At 32.4% G+C, this 19,039-nt stretch overlaps 1 protein-coding gene across 1 annotated transcript in view; it reads left to right on the forward strand.

Annotated features, from left to right (window-relative positions):
• Positions 1–19,039, forward strand: part of PHYHIPL (phytanoyl-CoA 2-hydroxylase interacting protein like) — a 51,031-nt gene that overhangs the window by 24,428 nt on the left and 7,564 nt on the right. Inside the window, exon 2 of the mRNA XM_039871861.1 lies at positions 17,580–17,776. Within this exon, the coding sequence (XP_039727795.1) occupies positions 17,580–17,776 (197 nt within the window). The remainder of the gene's footprint in view (positions 1–17,579; positions 17,777–19,039) is intronic.

The following is a 19,039-nucleotide window of genomic DNA, read 5'->3' on the forward strand; positions in this document are numbered from 1 at the left end:
AGAATAGAAAAACAGTATCACATGAAATTATAAAATTTCAGTTTGAATTACCATTAAGCTGTTCAGTAAGGTTGCAAAGATATTAAGGGCTGTGACCATCTTTTAGGTTTTATACAAAATAGCTTGTAAAATGTCCAGATTGTGAATTTAATTGACCTGGCATCTTTTCCCACCCTTCCCTGATCACCCAATATTCAAAATAAGAAATTAAACTGGGAGAGAGAACATAATATAATGAAAAATTCATGGACTTGGAGAGAATAAAAAGATATGGATTTTCATTTGTTTCTTTTAATTACCCACCCTTTAACTCTAGCTACATCATTTAGTTTCCCCGAGCCTTACTTTTATTTATCTCTGAGGAAAGGCAATTGAACTATATCAAATCGTTTTCAAATACCAGTCCTTGGAACTGTTGCCAAGCCACAGAGAAGCTGTCATCAATTTTCTGTTAAATGAGATAAATAGAGAAAATTTAGTGAGTTCTTCATAAAGTTAAGTTTATTCCATTTTATTTTTTAATTTATTCAATTTTAAGACCGTCTTTTGTTCTGAGATTAAGTATTTCTTCATTGGATCATAAATGTAAATTAATTATATTGCGATTGTGACTGTACCAAGATATTATACAAATATTAGTTTAGTTATATAAAATTGTCGTTTATCTTTACTTTATAAAATAAAAACAATTCTCTTGTTTTTTTGGTTTTTTTTTTTTGAAATTTTACTGGTCTGTTAACTGAAAAGATCTAAGAACTGTTGACTAGATCTCTAAGGCCATGCTCAGAAAGAGTAGTGTATAATTCTAAGAAATATAAATAGTATCTCTAAAAATAGTACCTCTACTACTTACTTTTATCTGATAATATTATAATAAATAGCATTAGGGTAATCTTGTGAATACTGCCAGAAAGAATTCAAGTTAAAAAAACAAAAAAAGATTTTAAAAACTTTTGATGAAAACTTACTATTTTTGAAATAAAGAATCTCAAGTAAAATGATAGTTTTGAGTATAAATATCAAATTAATTGCCTTCACAAGATCTTGGTCAAAATGAATAAAGAAAAATGAAAATAGAGGAAAATTGTCCTTAATAACAAAAATTATAGAAGAGTTCCATTAGCATTTCACTCTCTGGGGAGTCTCTGTTATATAATTCACACATGAAATCACCAATTGTAGAAAGGAGCTTAATATGTTGACACCTTTTCCCTCAGACAAATGTGGTATTTCAGGAAAAGTAATAGAGGTGCTCTTAAAAGAGACCTGTTCTAGAACCCTCTAATTTAGTAGAGAGGGAGCACAACTCCACATGCAATTTCTCTTGTTGCTATAGATCATTAGTGCTTTTTTTTTCTTATTTTCTTTTTTTAACTTTTATTTTTATGTTAGTTTCAGGTGTACAGTACATTAGTTAGACATTTATATGGTTTTTGAAGTGATCCTCCTTATTACTCTGTCACTCATCTGGCTCTACACACAGCCATTACGATACTATTAACTATATTCCCTACACTGTACTGTCTCCGTGACTATTTTGTAACTACTAATTTGTACTTCATCCCTTCACTTTTTTCTTGTTTTTTTCTCTTTTTTTAAATTTTTTTTTAAATTAAGTTTATTGGAGTAACATTGGTTAATATAAGATCATTAGTTCTTGAAAGCAGGTATTCTAGGGGCCACAGAAAGTTGAGTTACCTACCAGAATTACCTGGTGGATAATGAGGCATATTTCCTAAAATAGTAAGACTCTTCTGATGTGAGAATGAGCAATTCAATAAAAGGAATCCAAACTTAGCTATATATGGTAACTGGAGGAGGAAGTCAGACCAGACAGAATGCTAGAAGTAGGTAGCAAGTTGGCCCCTGATCAATTGATTAACCAAACCAAGCGGATAAACTGAGATGAAATTTCTGTGGAAATCTTCATGTCTCTGGTCTTTTTTCTCTTCACGTAGACTTCAGAATCCCTTAACCAGACAAAGAAATTTATATAACTGCTCATTCAGATTAAGATCTAAGAGGAAAATTTTTATAGCATCCTCTTATAGCAAGTGAGGAGATCTATATCAGACCTAAAAATGTCTTCTTGTTCAAGGACAAATACACAGAAAAACTAAAATGATACCTACCTATGAAAAGATTCTGCAAAGAATTAGGTGCAGATAATTTTAGTAATTAATAGAAAGAATAACATTTCTGAGAAATATTTTTTATAGTAAAACTATGTAAATTTCATAGATTCTGATTTGTGTTCTTAAAATTCAAAATTGTATGTAATGAAACAAAAAATAAGAGGTAAGACAATAAACTAACATATGAAAATACCTAATTGTGAACAGGAAAGAATGTAAGAAAGTTAATAATGCTATTGCAAAATTCCGTTAGCAGCAAAGAATGGAAGCCACACTTAAAAAAAAAAAAAAGAAAGAAAAATCAGAGATTTGGAGGAAACACTAAGCATTTTTCACTCAGAATATAAAGGAAAAGACAGAGATGAAAATAGAAGATAATACATAGGGAGCTCAGAAACAGATCCAATTTGCTGATACTTAAAGATTTCTAAGGAAGAGAAAAAGATAAATTGAACCAAACACTTGTCATGCAGTCAGGTGCTTAGGTGATCAATTAGGACAAAGAGCCAAACTGCAAGTAATCACCATGACTTTATTCATTTACTGGGACAGTAGAAGCAAGAAGCAAAAAAGAAGGCCTAGTTCCCCAGTGTTATATTTTTCCCTGCTGAATGGCACCAGGGGAGTCAGGTGGATGCAACACAGATTGGGGGTGGGGTGGTGGGGTGATGCTGGAGTTGTCTCACTGCTGAAGAGCTCCAAACAAAAGACTCCTGTTATATCATGAAAGGAAGTAGGGTAGGGGGAAGGGCTAGGACTGGAAAAGAACCAAGTTAGAGTGGAGAAAAGTGCCTCAGGCAAAGAACTCTTTAAGGCCATTACTGGGAAGGTACCTGATAAGCAGAAGGCACTTGGACCAGGAAAGCAGACATACATTTGATCCTGGCTGTCTTAGGCATGGGGGAGCCTGATTCTTAACTGCATCTACTTCCAGAAAACTGTAATGGACTGACTGTGCACCAAGTCTAGTGTAGGGAGAGAGAATCTGCCAGGCAAAGCCTTGTAATTTCCTATGATTGGATCTGAAAGATCACACGTAGGATTTTGTTTTGGATCCTCCCTCTACTTTAATTACAAGTATAATAATTTAAAATAAAATCCCATAAACAACAAGAGGATGAAACATGTTAAATCAAGTGAAGGAAAATCAGCCCCAAACTTATCAACAACCTTCAATGCCAGAGTACAAGGTAGTGGTAGAGCAATAGCTACAAAATTTTTAGGCAGAAATTCTATCTTTAACAAAGTTGTTATTCATGTGCAAAGACAATAGCAAAAACATTTTCAGAGACACAAGTATTCATGAAATCCTTTCTTGGTCTTAGAAACAGTGATTTGAAAATCTATTTCAACCAACTAAAAGAAAATCAACCTAAATAACTCAAGATTGGAGAAGTCATGTTAAAAGGACTGACACTGAGTAGCAAAACCATTTAAGTAATATAATCCAAAGAATTATACATAAGGTTATGAAATGGAATGCAAATATCATAAATTATTTTGAAGGAAAGAGTTCATTTTTGTAAAAATTTAAGATATGTTGAATCTAAAATTTAGACTATACCTTCAAAAATTCAAAAGTAAAAATATGTTTCTTTAACATTTGGAAGGTTTTAATAGGTTTCACCCTTGATGCTGAAGAAATATAACTTCTAGTAATAACAAATGAGATTTATAATTTCCAAATTATTAGAGAAAAGAGATTTCAAAGAAAATAGATTCCATATAGTGAAAGAACCAAAGGAATTACAAGGAAGAATAAAATATATAAAATATAAAATAAGATCTCCCAGGCAAGAGGAAACATAAGTGTGAATTAAATACTTCTACTAGAAGAAAATATTTCTCAAATTGAGTGAAAATACAAAAGATACACCTAAATATTGCCCCAAAATATTTAAAGCAAAAAATAAAATGCAGGAATGAACAGATATTATACACACATGCAAATCAAAATAAAGCTAAATACGGATTATTTCAATTTAGCATATTACATTTATTAATAAAATGGCCATTTTTAATCGAAAACTATAATCCCCAATAAGATATAACAACTATATATGTGTACGTGTGTGTATGCGTGTATATGTATAACGTGTACACACATGCACAAATACTGCATCAAGATATAGATAGCAAAAGTTTTAGACACAAAGAGAAATTAGTTGAAACACAGTAATAGAAGGGCACTTTGGGTAGGTAAAAAAATAAGGGTGGGGAGGATCTGAATATTTTTCCTTTTATGGAACATGTTTTTGGGTTAAAAGTCTAAGAACTTCTTACTTGGTCTAGTTCTCAAAGACTTTCTTGTGATTTTTTTCCCTAAAAGCTTTGTTTTTTATATTTTTACATTTATGCTTTTTAAAATCAATTTTGAACTCAATTTTGTGTGAGATTTGAGGTTTAGGTAAAGGTTCATTTTTTGCTTTTTTTAAGGTAAAATTTTATTTTGCCCATCAAGACACATGGATATTTAAAATAGTAATAAGTGGAATTGATAAAGCTGCAAAAAATAGACACTCTAAATGTGTACTCTAAAGGTGAAACTGATGAAATCAAATGTGATTCAACATTTGTACTTCTTGGGATTTATCCAAATAATCATAGATATGCACAAAATTTACATAGAACAGTGGTAACTGAAGTATTACTTCAGGAAAAGACTAGAAACAATGGACATGTTCATAGGATGACTGATTAATAGAATAGACTACATCAAGCTGAAAATTATATGTGGTAATGGAAAAATGGCCACAATATGTTAAGAAAAAACAGGTTACAAAACAGTATGCACAATATGTTAATAGTATAGAGATTACAAGTGATTTTTATTCTCTTTGTATTTTTTCCAAAAAGATTCAATAATATTTATTTTTACCACTAAGAATATTTTTATTTTGAGAGTTTATATAAATAAAGCAGAGAACAGTTTCAGGTTTTGTGGTTACTATTTTGAATTTTATTACTGTCTTAATTAGTTTTTCTTTCATTACTTTAAAAGTATTATAGCATTTTAAAGTTGTTTTTATGAAGAGGAAAAGCACTTTTGTCTCAGCAGGCTGTATCTTTGACTTTGTAATGAAAATTATTAAAATGTTTATTTAAACACATATATATATACACACGTAATTTTAATTATAAAATCAGTCCTCCTGTCTGTACCATGGAAGCAGATTTTTCAATCACTAAACTTTAGGAAGGAAAAAAGATATTATATGAGAAAATTGCCCCTGGTTGTTGTTTTTAAGTGAAGTGAATCTAACACCTGCAATTTTTTCCTTAGAAGGACAGCTTAAGGCTTATTATTTAAACAAACTACTTTTATTACCTTTTTAAAACACTCTTTCTCTTTATTCAAACTGAATCATTTATGCCCTTTTAAGTACTGTAACTAAGATTTTAGATTGGCTTCTATTAAAGCACTCCACGGAAGATAATATGAAGAATAAAATTATTCCTCCTTTTCACAACAAAACTGGTAGGGCTAAGGGACAATGGTGCAAAGAATATGCTAAAAACATAGAGGTCCTCAATAAATAGAAACATACTCGTTGCAATTTTTGCTAGAGTACTTCTAATTTATTTAGTACATCTAGTTTGTTTAGTCTTTATTCACAGTAAAACTCCTTTTTTTCATTAATCAAATTGGTGGATACACTTCATGAGGGAATCTTGATAACCGAGTAACTTTTTTCTCTGATATAGCTTTCAAAAAGATAAACAAGGAAAACATCTCAGGTTTGAAGGAATTTAGCTAAGGACTTTGATAGCTAAATAATTTAAATATCTGTATAAAGCTATTGAGAAAAAATTATTGTATCAATATATGTATATATTGTGTAGTCACATAGATGAATACACATGTATATGTATAAAATGAGACAAAAAAAATATGTTTCGTGAATTCTATTCTGGAAGATGGCCTAAAAATAAAGGAATAAGATTGTAATAAGTAATATATGTTTAGAATAGCTTTTCTAATTCTTGGGGGTTGAGGGGTAGAAAAAGAAATGCAGATTTGAAGAATCTCTATTTCTTACAAAATGGGTAATTTATAGTACATATTGACAGTATTTTACTGATATATAGAAATTTATAATGCTGCAACAACACTGGTTTTTATGTGCACAGATCAGAGCATGTGATACTGCAAGTAAATGTGAAGTGGGCTTATTATCCTTTGGTACACTTAAAATGTTTTAATCTAGATTCTTTCAAGTTCCTTTAAATATAGAGCTTGTGTGTGTACTTCCCAAGCATCTTAAATATGTGGAATTATTCTGGATGCTCACAGATATTTAAAAACTGCTTTCTTGGTATGTTTGAAGGGCCTGTTTTAAGTGTGAATCTGAGGATATATTTTAAAGAAATTTTATCTTAAGCATTGTACCTATTGATATCTGTAAATCGAACCCTTTGTTTTTTTCCTTAGAGATAATTTCTCAACTTCCTTGACACATTTCTAGTCTTTTAGCATTCTCACTCGATATTTTATTCCTATACCATGTTCTGAATTAACTAAAATGCACTATTTTTTAATGCTTTTTCTATTGCCTTCATTTAGAATGCCATATTCTCAACTTTTTTGCTACTGTCTAAACCTGAAGTTCTACTTCTCCCACAGTATTATGATTATAGTTAACAATACTATATTATATACTTCAAAGTTGCTAAGAAATCAGATCTTAAATATTCTCACCACAAAAAGAAAATGATGATTATGGAACATGATGGAGGTATTAGCATAACTCTATGCTGGTAATCATATTGCAGTATATAAATATGTATATTCATATATATGGATCGAGTCAATTCAGTGATACACCTTAAACTTAACACAATGTTATATGTGAATTATATCCCCAAAAATTTTTACTTCTACAGGGAAGAGTGTCACATGTTTTCAGAAGCATTTCTTAATTCCCTTAATATGGTCTTTCAGTTAGATTATGTGATAACTTATGGCATTTTTCACATTCTTCCCTATTTTATAGCCTTGGGATAGGAGCTACTTCATACATCATTGCACCTCTTCTACTGCATCCTTTTGATATGTAAATAATGAAATGTACGTAATGAAAGTCTCTGACAAATGGAGAGACACACATAACTAAGGAGCAGAGTGATAGCATCTTCAACTAGCTTTACAAATCTGAATGGTTTGTCATAGTCAACATGAGAAGCCACTTAGTTCAACCACCTGACAAAAGTATAGCAATGATCATCCAAAGTAGAGATTTTATTTTAAAATCTTCCAAGAAGAGAGATACCACATTTTTATTTTAAGTGACCTTAGAAAGTTTTCTTAGAGTTAATATACAAATAGGTGTCTTTCAGGAAGTTTTATTGAATTTAAAAATAATAGTGCTTTCCAACAGTGATTAAATTTAACACAGGGGAAAAATTGTTTTACTAATTTGTTTGTTTGTTTGTTTTTTGTTTATTGAATTTTTAAGTTTATTGGGGTAACATTGGTTAATACAATTATGTTATTTTAGCTGTACATTATCATTTGACATCTGTATATGCTATTGTGTGTTTACCACCCAAAGTCCAGTTTCCTTCAGCTACCAAATATTTGATCCCCTTTACCCACTTCATCCTCCCCATAAACCCTATATTTGACCCTGTTTACCCAGTCTACCTCCCCCCTCATCCCCCACCCCATTAGTAACGACTAGTCTATAGTCCTCTGGTAATCACTAGCCTATAGTCCATGTTCACGAGTCTTTGTTTGTTTGTCTTGTTCATTTTTTGCTTTTAGGTTTATATCCCACATATAAATGATATCATGTGATTTTCAACTTTTTCTGTCTGGCTTATTTCACTTGGCATGATTATCTCGAGGTCCATCCATGTTGTCGCAAATGGCAGTATTTCATCTCTTCTTATGGCTGAGTAATATTCTATTGTATGTATGTACCACAGCATCTTTAGGCAGTCATCTATCGTAGGACACTTCGGTTGCTTCCATCTCCTGGCCATTGTGAATAATACTACTATGAACATCGGTGTGCAAATATCTTTTTGGATATGCATTTTCAAGTCTCTGGTGTAAATACTCAGTAGGGAGATTGCTGGATCATATGGTAGACCAATTTTTAGTGTTTTGAGGAACCTACATACTGTTTTCCATAGTGGTTGTACCAATTTGCAGTCCCACCAGCAGTGTATGAGGGTTCTTTTTTCTCCACATCCTCTCCAACATTTGTTATTACATGTCCTGTTGATTATAGCTATTCTAATAGGTGTGAGATGGTATCTCATTGTGGTTTTGATTTCCATTTCCCTAATAGCTAGCGATGTTGAGCATCTTTTCAAATATTTGTCCTCTAGGGAGAAGTGTCTGTTCAGGTCCACTACCCATTTTTGATTGGATCATTTGTTTTTTTGTTGTTATTGAGTCATATGAGTTCTTTGTATATTTTGGATATTAGGCCCTCACCGGAGTTGTTGCTTGCAAATATATTTTCCCATTGAGATAGTTGTCTCTTTTCCTTGTCAATGATTTCTTTTGCTGAGCAGAAGCTTTTTAGTTTTTAGTTTTTTAGTCCCATTCATTTATTTTAGCTTTTACTTCCCTTGCTTTTGAGGTCAAATTCATAAAATTCTAAGTCCAAGGTCCTTTAGTTTAGTTCCTATGTTTTCTTCTATACATTTTATTGTTTCAGGTCTTATATTTAGGTCCTTAATCCACTTTGAGTTAATTTTGGTGTGTGGTGATAGACAACAGTCTAGTTTCATTCTTTTGTAGATGGCTTTCTAGTTTTCCCAGCACCATTTATTGACGAGGCTTTCCTTTCTCCACTGTATGTTTTTGGCTTCTTTGTCGAAAATCATTTGCCCATTTAAATTGGGTTTACTTCTGGACTCTCGATTCTGTTCCACTGTTCCCTGTGTCTGTTTTGCTGCCAATACCATGCCATTTTGATTACTGCCGCTTTGTAGTATAATTTGAAGTCAGGCAGAGCAATGCCTCCAGCCTCGTTCTTTTTTCTCAGGATGGCTTTGTCAATTCGGAGTCTTTTGTGCTTCCATACAGATCTGATGATTTTTTGTTCTATTTTTTTTTTTTAAATGCCAATGAGATTTTGATGGAGATTACATTAAATCTGTGTAATGCTTTAGGTAATATGGTCATTTTAACTATGTTGATTCTTCCAATCCAAGAACACAGAATATCTTTCCATTTCTTTGTATCCTGTTTGATTTCTTTTAATAGAGTCTTACAGTTTTCATTATATATAGGTCCTTCGTTTGTTTCGTTAAATGTATTCTTAAGTATTTTATTCTTTTTGTTGCAATTGCAAAAGGAATTATTTTTTCCACTTTTTCTGATGCTTCACTATTAGAGTATCGGAATGCTATGGATTTTTGAACATTGATTTTGTATCCAGAGATTTTACTGTATTCACTTATTGTTTCTAGTAGTATTCTTGTATTTTTCTAAGTACTGGTCCATTTCTTCTAGGTTATTAAATTTAGTGTTACATACTTTTTCATAGTATTCTTGTATGATCCTTTGTATTTCTGTAACATCGGTCATAATTTTCCCTCTTTTATCCCTGATTTTGTTTATTTGTGTCCTTTTTCTTTTTTCTTTAGTGATCTAGCCAGGGGTTTGTCAATTTTATTAACTTTCTCAAGGAACTAGCTCTTTGTTGCATTTATTTTTTCTATCGTTTTGTTTTTTTGTTTGTTTCCAATTTCATTTATTTCTGCTCTGATTTTGATTATTTCTTTCCTTCTGCTGACTTTAGGCTTCATTTGTTCCTTTTCAATTTTTTTAAGATGAAGCATTAGATTGTTTATTTGGGCTCGTTCTTGTTTTTGGAGATAGGCCTGTAATGATATGAACTTTCCTCTTATGACTGCTTTTGTCATGTCCCAAAAGTTTTGATATGTTGTTCTATCATTATCATTTGTTTCTATGTATCTCTTGATCTCTCTTTTTATTTCTTCTCTGACCCAGTTATTCTTCAGTAGCATGTTGTTTAATCTCCATGTATTTGTGGTTCTTCCTGACTTCTTTCTGCAGTTGATCTCTAGTTTCAAAGCATTATGATCAGAGAATATGGTTGGTTTGATTTCAACCCTCTTATATTTGTTAAAGCTATCTCCATGTCCCAAGATGTGGTCAATTCTTGAGAATGTTCCATATGCACTAGAGAAGAATGTATAAGCAGCTGTTTTAGGATGGAAGGCTCTGTAAATGTCAATTATGTCCAGTTTGTCTAATGTCTCATTTGAGAATGTTATTTCCTTATTGATTTTCTGTTTGGATGATCTGTCCATATCCGATAGTGGGGTATTTAAGTCCCCTACTACAATAGTGTTTTGGTCTGTTTTTCCCTTTAGTTCTGTTGGTTATTGCTTTACATATTTTGGGGCTCCCTGATTGGGAGCATAGATATTAATAAGTGTTATGTCTTCTTGGTGCCTGATTCCCTTTACCATTATGAAGTGTCCCTCAGTATCTTTCTTTACCTTTTTTATTTTGAAGTCTATTTTGAAGTCATTTGATATTAGTACTGCTACTCTCGCTTTTCTCTGAGTGCCATTTGCTTGAAATATCATTTTCCAACCATTTCACTTTGACTCTATTATTTGTCTTTGGAGCTAAAATGTGTCTCCTGGAGGCAGCATATGGTTGGGTTTTGTTTTTTGATCCATTCTGCAATCCTATGCCTTTTTAATGGTGAGTCCAATTCATTTACATTTAAGGTGATTATTGATATATGAGATCTTCTTATAGCCATTTTATCTTTTGCTTTATGGTAGCTCGGTGTTTCCATTGCTTCCTTGTCCTTGTGCTTCTGTTTTTTTTAAATTTTGCTTGGCTTTTGTGTGTTTTGCCTCTGGTCCTTCTTGTTTTATGCTACATACAACGGTTCTGAATCTTTGGCGTGTGGCTACCATTATGAATATATAAAGGACAGTTACATATATACAGTCATCCATATTCTTCTGCACGTGCCTTATCTCCATTCCTCTTTACAAATTTGGATCTTCGAATCTCCCCCTTTTCAGCCATTGTTATCTCAACTTGTTCCTATGTATGCTGAACAATCATTACTATCTTGTTATAACAATTCTTTTCTTATTATTTAAGCTTATAATGCCCTATTCTTAGTAAAGGTTGACTCTTCTGCCTCTATTTGCCCAATAGTCACTTTACTCCTAATTATGTTTTTTGTCAATTTGTTTTAGATGAACTGACCCATTTCAATTCACTGTTTCCTGTTGTGCAGGCCTCATAGTGGAGAATTCCCTCAATTTGTGTATGTCTAGAAAGGTCATAATTTCTCCTTCATATCTAAAGGAGAGCTTAGCTGGATACGTTATTCTAGGCTGGTAGTTTCTTTCACTTAATAGTTTAAATATTTGATTCCATTCCTTTCTGGCTTGTAAGGTTTGCACTCAGAAGTCCGAGGATAATCTAATGCATTTACCTTTATAAGTTACCATTTTCTTTTCCCTGGCTGCCTTGAGAATTCTGTCTTTGTCATTGATTTTTGATAATCTTAATACAATGTATCTTGGTGAAGGCTTTTTTGGGTTGAGATAATTGGATGTTCTTTTGACCTCTGGAATTCCAAGCTCCAGCTCATTCCTTAGATTTGGGAAATTCTCATCAACTATTTGTCTGAAAATGCTTTCTAATCCCTGTTCCTTTTCCTCGCCTTCAATATTGCCCATTACTCTTATGTTTCCTCTCCTGATGGTATCAGCTAGTTCTTGAATTTCTCCTTCATTATTTTGCATTCTTAGGTTTCTCTCTTCTTCCTTCTGATTTATTTCTAGATGTCTGTGTTTTATAAAACTAATCCTTTCCTCCATTTGGTCGACTCTATTTCCCAAGCTTGCTATTTCATTTTTCAACTCTTGCAGTGTGTTCTTCATCTCCAGAAGTTCTATTTGGTTGTTTTTGAGGGTTTCAATCTCCTTGCTCTGCTCGTCTGGTTGTTTTTTCAATTCCTGAAATTGTTGATTTGAGTTGTTTTGGATCTCATTGAGTTGTTTTAGAAGTACCATCCTGAATTCTCTGCCATTTAAGTTGCATATTTATATGTCTGTAAGCTTATTTTCTGGAGAATTTTCTCTTTCTGAGATGTACGCTTGGTTGTTCATGGTGTTTAATGGACTATTTCTCCTCCTGGGCATTAATGGAGTATATTCTATTGTTTTTCCAGAAAGATTGATTGTATAAAGGTCTCTCTTTAGCCTGTTGCAAAGAAGGCGCTTTTCTTTTGGTTTCCAGTAGGTGGCATCTAAGCCTCTTGGATCCCTGCTTTATATAAAGTCTTAATAAGGCTTTTTAAATTTTCTTGTAGATATTTAATCATGCTCACTACCCTCAGTTTCTGTCCCTGTCAGTGTCAGCGACAGTCTCAGCAGCGTTTGCTCGGATTCCCCTGGGGCTCCTCGGTGATAGGTCTCGGAGGGTATGGAGGGAGGGGCCCTCTGGGTTGGGAGTTGGGGGCTGCGACTCAGCCTCGGTTTTGCAACTGCGGCGGGCAAAAATCAGTTGTTGTTCCTCTGCGGTCCTGTCCTGCTTCTCTGCTTTCTGCTCTGATGACTGGGCAGCCACAGCTATCCCAGGCAGGAATGTTCAGGGAACTCGCCGCTCCTTCACCCCTCCCCCACCTCCTGCAAGGAGCTCTGGTGGCTGTGGGAGGCAGCTTCTTTATTACTCCCAGTCCACCACTTGACACCCGGGGTTCTGACCTATGGTAGCTCTTATGCACAGATCCCACGCTGAGACATGCTAGTGTGCAGTTTGGGTGTTTATTGTTGAGTTTTACATGTTCAGCTTATTGTTGTTTCAAGGGGAGAGATCTGGTGATGTCTCTCACTCCACCATGTTTCCAAAGTCTAAAAATTGTTTTAAATAAATTGATTTCTAAGTAGCTGAAGTAATGACGATCACCAAAATCTGAATCTCCCAACCCAGAAATTATATAGAAATTAACAAGAAAAAATATATAGTGACCTAAGTCCCACACTTTCAACATAACTTTACAACTGAGAATATAGAACCTTCAAATTACCTCTAAGTTAAAAAAAAGTTCCAGTGGAACTATTTCTCAAACTCCTGCCCAAAGTGCACGCCTAGAGCAGGTGGAAAGAGAAGGGAGGATCCAGGGAAACTGCAGGAATGGGAAAAGAGAGGAATGGAAAGTATAAGATTGAATAATGAGAGAATCTGAGTAAAGGATATGGCAGCTCTTATTACTATTCTTGCAGCTTTAAGTCTGAAATTATATTTAAATGTTTTCAAGAAATTAAAAATTGAATTAATTGAAAGCCAGGTGGTAAATAAATAAAACAAAAATGGCAAAATGTTGAAGCTGAGTGATAAGTTCATGGGGATTCATTATGTTATTTTCTATACTTGGTGAATTCTTGTAAACTTCCATAATAGACTTTCAAAAATAAGTGAATCTACAGTGATCTTTTCATTGATAAAATAAATTTCCTTATTAAACACTCTTGCTTTTAGGGCACTAAAATAAGTTGAGATGAAATAAAGGAGGCCTAAGCAAATGGCAAGATATTTCATGTTCATGGATTAGAAGACAATATTATTATTAAGATAGCAATACCACCCAAATTGATCTAAAGGTTCAATTCAATCCTTATCAAAATTTCACCTGTTGTCTTTGCAGAAATTGACAAGCTGATCCTAAAATTCATATAGAAATTTAAGTGGCCCAGAATAGCCAAAATAATTTTGAAAAAGAACAAAATTGAAGGATTCACACTTCTCAATTCCAAATATACTACAATGCTATTGCTATTAAGATAATGTAGTAATAGAATACAGATAGAGATGTAGATTGGAGCAGAATTAAGAGTCTAGAAATAAGCCTTACATTTATGGCCAGTTGATTTTTAACAAGGGTGCCAAGGCAATTAAATGAGGAAAGCATGATCTTTTTAAATAAATGGTGCTGGGACAACTGCATATCCACATGAAAAAGAATAATGCTGGACCTCTACTTCATACCAAATACAAAAATTAATTAAGAATGGACCAAAAACCTAAATGTAAGAGTTAAAACTAAGCTCTTAGAAGCTCTTAGAAAAAAATTTAGGAATTAATCTTTGTAACCTTGGATTAGGCGATGTTCTCTTAGATATGACAACAAAAGTGCAAGCAACAAAAGTAGATAGATAATAAGTGTGGATGAGAATGTGGCGAAATTAGACTATTCATACATTCCTAATGGGACTGTAAATTGGTGCAGCCACCTTGGAAAATAGGCAGTTTCTCAGCAAATTAAACATAGAGTTGATATGAACCAGCAATTTCACTTCTAGATATATACCTAAGAGAAATGAAAACATATTCACACAAAAACTTGAACATAAATGTTCATAGCAGCATTAATTACAATAGCCAAAAAGTGGAAACAAATCAAATATCCATCAACTAATAAGTAAACAAAAGCTAGTATATCCATACAATGGAATATTATTCAGCAATAAAAATAAATGAAGTAGTTATACAATACAGAAATATTATGAAAATATTATGCTAAGTGAAGGAAGCCATTCACAAACCATAGAGTATTATATGATCCATTTATATGAAGTGTCCAAGTAGGCAAATCTATAGAGACATAAAACAGATTAGTGGTTGTCTAGGACTGAGGAGAGGAGTCAAGTAGGGGTTGGGAAGTGATGGCTAAGGCGTGGGGTTTCTTGGGAGAAAAAATATGTTCTATAATTGATTGTGAGGTTGAATGCACAACTCTGTGAATCTACTAAAAGTCATTTAATTGTACACTTTAAATGAATAATTGTATGGTATGTAAATTACATTTTGATGAAGCCGTTTTTTTAATCTGATTATTCTTTTGTAAGACAATTTAAGTTTAGTGAGAGAAGAGCCATACATATAAAACATGTTAGTATCATTTGGCAATGTTTTCAGCTTGCATTTCAGTAATCACTGTTGTTATAAAAGTACTTTTGAAATGTTCTGAAAAGCAGTTTTCATATTCTGGACAGATAAAAATGGCATTTATTCTCCATTTAGTATTACCAATCAGCAGTATAGCCACAAATATTAGAAACATTTGATGTGCAAAGTAGAGAAATGTAGCTAGAATAAACCTTAAGATGAAGTCTTACTAAGAAAGAGAAGCCACATTTGAAAGTACGCTTCATTATACAGATCTAAGATAGTACTGGCTGGTTATTAAATATTAATGTCTTGTGGATCACTGTCGTTTCACCAGTTTTATAGACAGAATGATTATCTTCTGTCACTTGTCTCAAAATCTCAGTTAAATGTTGATTTTCACAGTATGAGGAAGAAGGATGTTACATGTAATTTAGGACTAATTTATGTTAAATTCTTTACCTGTTCTGCCCAAGTAAGAAAGCCACATAGAGGATAATCTAGTGGCTTTGTTAAGTACTGGGCCTATGATAAGGAACTTGAAAATGAAAATTCTTGATATAACAAACCCTTTAGGTTTAAGCTTTGTTATAACAAATCCTTTATAGGTTTGAGCTTTATATTCTGAATGGAAAATGATTTGAGCAGAAATTTTTACATTTTAATAATTTTTTCTCAAGTTTTAATAAAAATAAATAAAACAAGGTATTCTAGGAAATAATTGTAACTTTAAGGTTGAATAAGAATAGTGAAAGTTTAAATGGCAAAATACAGTATTTTACATAGTGTTAATATATTGAAGTTATATTTTCATGAAATTGGATCAAATGCAAAACAGCTTTATTTTTCTCTATGATCTTAAATAATTTTCCTTACTCAGTTGTGAAATTATATAGACAGTCATAATGTAGATGGGTTCTACAGAAATTTCGACCATTAGAGTCCAGAAAGATTTTCATTACTGTTACTTATATTTTAAACATAACTGCAATCAGAATAATAGGTTGAAAATGATAGCTTTTCTAACTAGAACAAAAATTATTAATGTTTAAGTATTTATTGCCTTTTCCTTTCTGAAGGCCGTTAAGCAATTTAGGGATTCTATGAGGCCAGGTGGGGAGGAAAGAAGATGATGAGTAAGTAATTTTTCTGGGAGTGTCGTTGGAGAGGGGATCTGGAGAAACTTAGGGTGTGAGGGAAATACATAGAAGAAAAAAGATTTTTAAAACTATTGTTCAGAAAATGATAATAATGAAATTATTGTTTTGAAATTAGTTTTCAATGACCATTGGTTTCCTCTGGCCACAACACAGCTTGAGATGAGACAACATAGGTCAAAGACTTAATAATATTGGGAATTGTTTAAAGTTATATCATTAATTGAGATGTGATGTGTGAGCAAAGAGCACAATCTAATCTGGAGCTGGAAGATATTGCCACAAGGTGACAATCATTGTTTTTGATTTTTGGTGATCAAGATTTGCTATTTTATTCTGTTAAGGAACACATTATGTAGCTGATTTATGACCACTTTTTATCATATGAGTAACAATTACTTGTATTTTTTTTCTCTTCTGGAGCATTGGATTTTATGTTCGCTTGGGGGAAGGGAACATAGGAAGGAGAGGTGGAGTAAAAATTGATCCAGGATGTCTTTCCTATATATGAAACAAACTTGGCAAGTCTATATTTTCTTCTCTTTTTTTTTTTTTTTTTGTCCTGTTATCTATCATACTCTTAGCCAAAGTGATAGCATTTTCTCTAAGTGGAAATGTAGGACATAGTCTTTAAAGTAACTAGATATCAGGTCAGTTTTTCAAGATTTTAATATTGGTCAACATAGCAATTTTTTAATCTCTCTTCTAGTATTATCTATTGTTTTAGCACTCAAAATTAAATTTATCAAGGTACAAAAGGTAAAAAGATTCCTAGAGTAATTCTTGACATAACTACTTGTAAGAGAATGGTCTTCAATATTATTTGTATATATGATATGGCCATTATATGCTCTTTCTGTGTATAAATTTCTAAAATGGAAAAGGAGAAGCAATATTTATAGACTGTCACTGATACCACATAGATATTTTTAAAGAATAATTCCCTTTATTTGACTGGACTCTTCATTCAACATTTCTGACATCATCTAGCTTAAAACACCTGATATTACTTTAGAGCAGAATCAATTGGTCATGTAGGAAAAAATGGTCTCTCGTGGCTTTTCAGATGGAACCTACCATGTAAAGCTAATCTTTTATAGATTAGAAAGATGGATCATCAGTGTTCTTGCTTTTGTTCTGTGAAAGCAGAAATTGGAAAAATAAAATGAAAATATAGAGGTGATAAGGACTTAGTTCTGCTTTTTATTGGTTATATGACCTTCTACACATCATTTACTGTCATTAACACTCAAATTACTTCATGTACAAAATGAAATCTCAGATAGTAATTAGATAGCTGAGTTCAGAAATATGTACACAGCTTACAAATTGGAAATTTCTACTATTGGAAACTAACTGTGCACTGTTTTCTTACAGGAAACAAATCACAAGACAGTGGCATAGCAGAGATGGAAGAACTTCCTGTACCACATAACATCAAAATAAGCAACATTACATGTGACTCATTCAAGATTTCATGGGAAATGGATTCAAAATCAAAGGACCGTATTACACACTATTTTATTGACCTCAACAAGAAAGAAAACAAGAACTCCAATAAATTTAAACACAAGGTAAAATCCTATCACATACCTATATTTGTATCTTCAAATCTTTCAAAGAATGAGGACATTTTGAAAGAAGGAATAATGTTCTATTAATTATATGATGTATTTGACACTGGGAATAAAAAAATTATATCATTTAAAAATCCTATTTCTCTAAGAAATTTTGTAAGAAAATGAAATGCCAAGTATATTGTTAAAATACAATTTTTCCCAAAAAGGTAAAAACATTACTCTAATACAGACATAAAAATGAACATGTAGTAAAGATTTTATTTAACTCATTAATGAGGTAAATGATGACGTATTACAACCAGTTAAAAGGATAATTTAAAAAGAAGACACAGTTATAACAAGATATTGAAATAAATGTATAAGTGGAGGCAAAATTGATTTGGGTTGGAGGAGCGAGCAAGGGCAAGAGGGGAAGGTTGTCCCTCCACTGAACAAAATTCAGTTGTATGTCTTTAGACAAAAGTAACTGAATTGTTACCAGTTATCTACAAATTACAGAGTTGTAAGATAGCTTCTGCAAAATCAGAAGATAGCCAGAAGAGTGTGCTATAGGTGATGCATAGTTTTCCACTGAAGCATACATTTTTCCCTATAATAACTACCAATAGAGAAATGTGATATAGCTTATAAAGTTTAGGGTATTTGTTAAAATTCTTCAGGGTTGAAAATTGCTTTATGTAGTCTTTTATGGTTTGAGAATGAAAATTAACCTTTACATGTTTTAGACATTTAATATTTCTTTGATATTTATTCTCATACTATCTACTTAAAACATTTCTGTTATATATCTCTCTTCAGAATTAGCTATAGAATGGATAATAGTTACCTGGTTTAAGTATTCTTTCTTATGTTTCAGTACTTTCTCTGATGATGTTCAATTTTTTTATATTGTTACTAAATTTAACTTGACAAACCTTTTGAAAGAATTATCTTCCCTGAAAATTATACATTTTACTAGATGTACAGTTTTACTTACTAACTATAAGTAAGGATTATACATACAGATAAGTGTGAGAGAGAACAAGAGTAATAAGTCATTATTTTTCCTGTGTTCCCATTTTGATTATGCTTTATGGTGATTAATATACTCTTTGCTGACATTTGCCTTCTTGAAGTAGCTTTGACATAGTTATCATTAAATGATGTTGAGATTCGACCCCTTTTACTCACTCCATACTTAGAATATCATATCTTTGGAAATATGGTGACTATTCAGCTAGCAAGTTTAATTACCTTATTAGTCATTGTTTAGAAATA

This window comes from Pteropus medius, unplaced genomic scaffold (assembly GCF_902729225.1).
Source record: "Pteropus medius unplaced genomic scaffold, Ma_sr-lr_union100, whole genome shotgun sequence".
Classification (NCBI taxonomy): Eukaryota; Metazoa; Chordata; class Mammalia; order Chiroptera; family Pteropodidae; genus Pteropus; species Pteropus medius.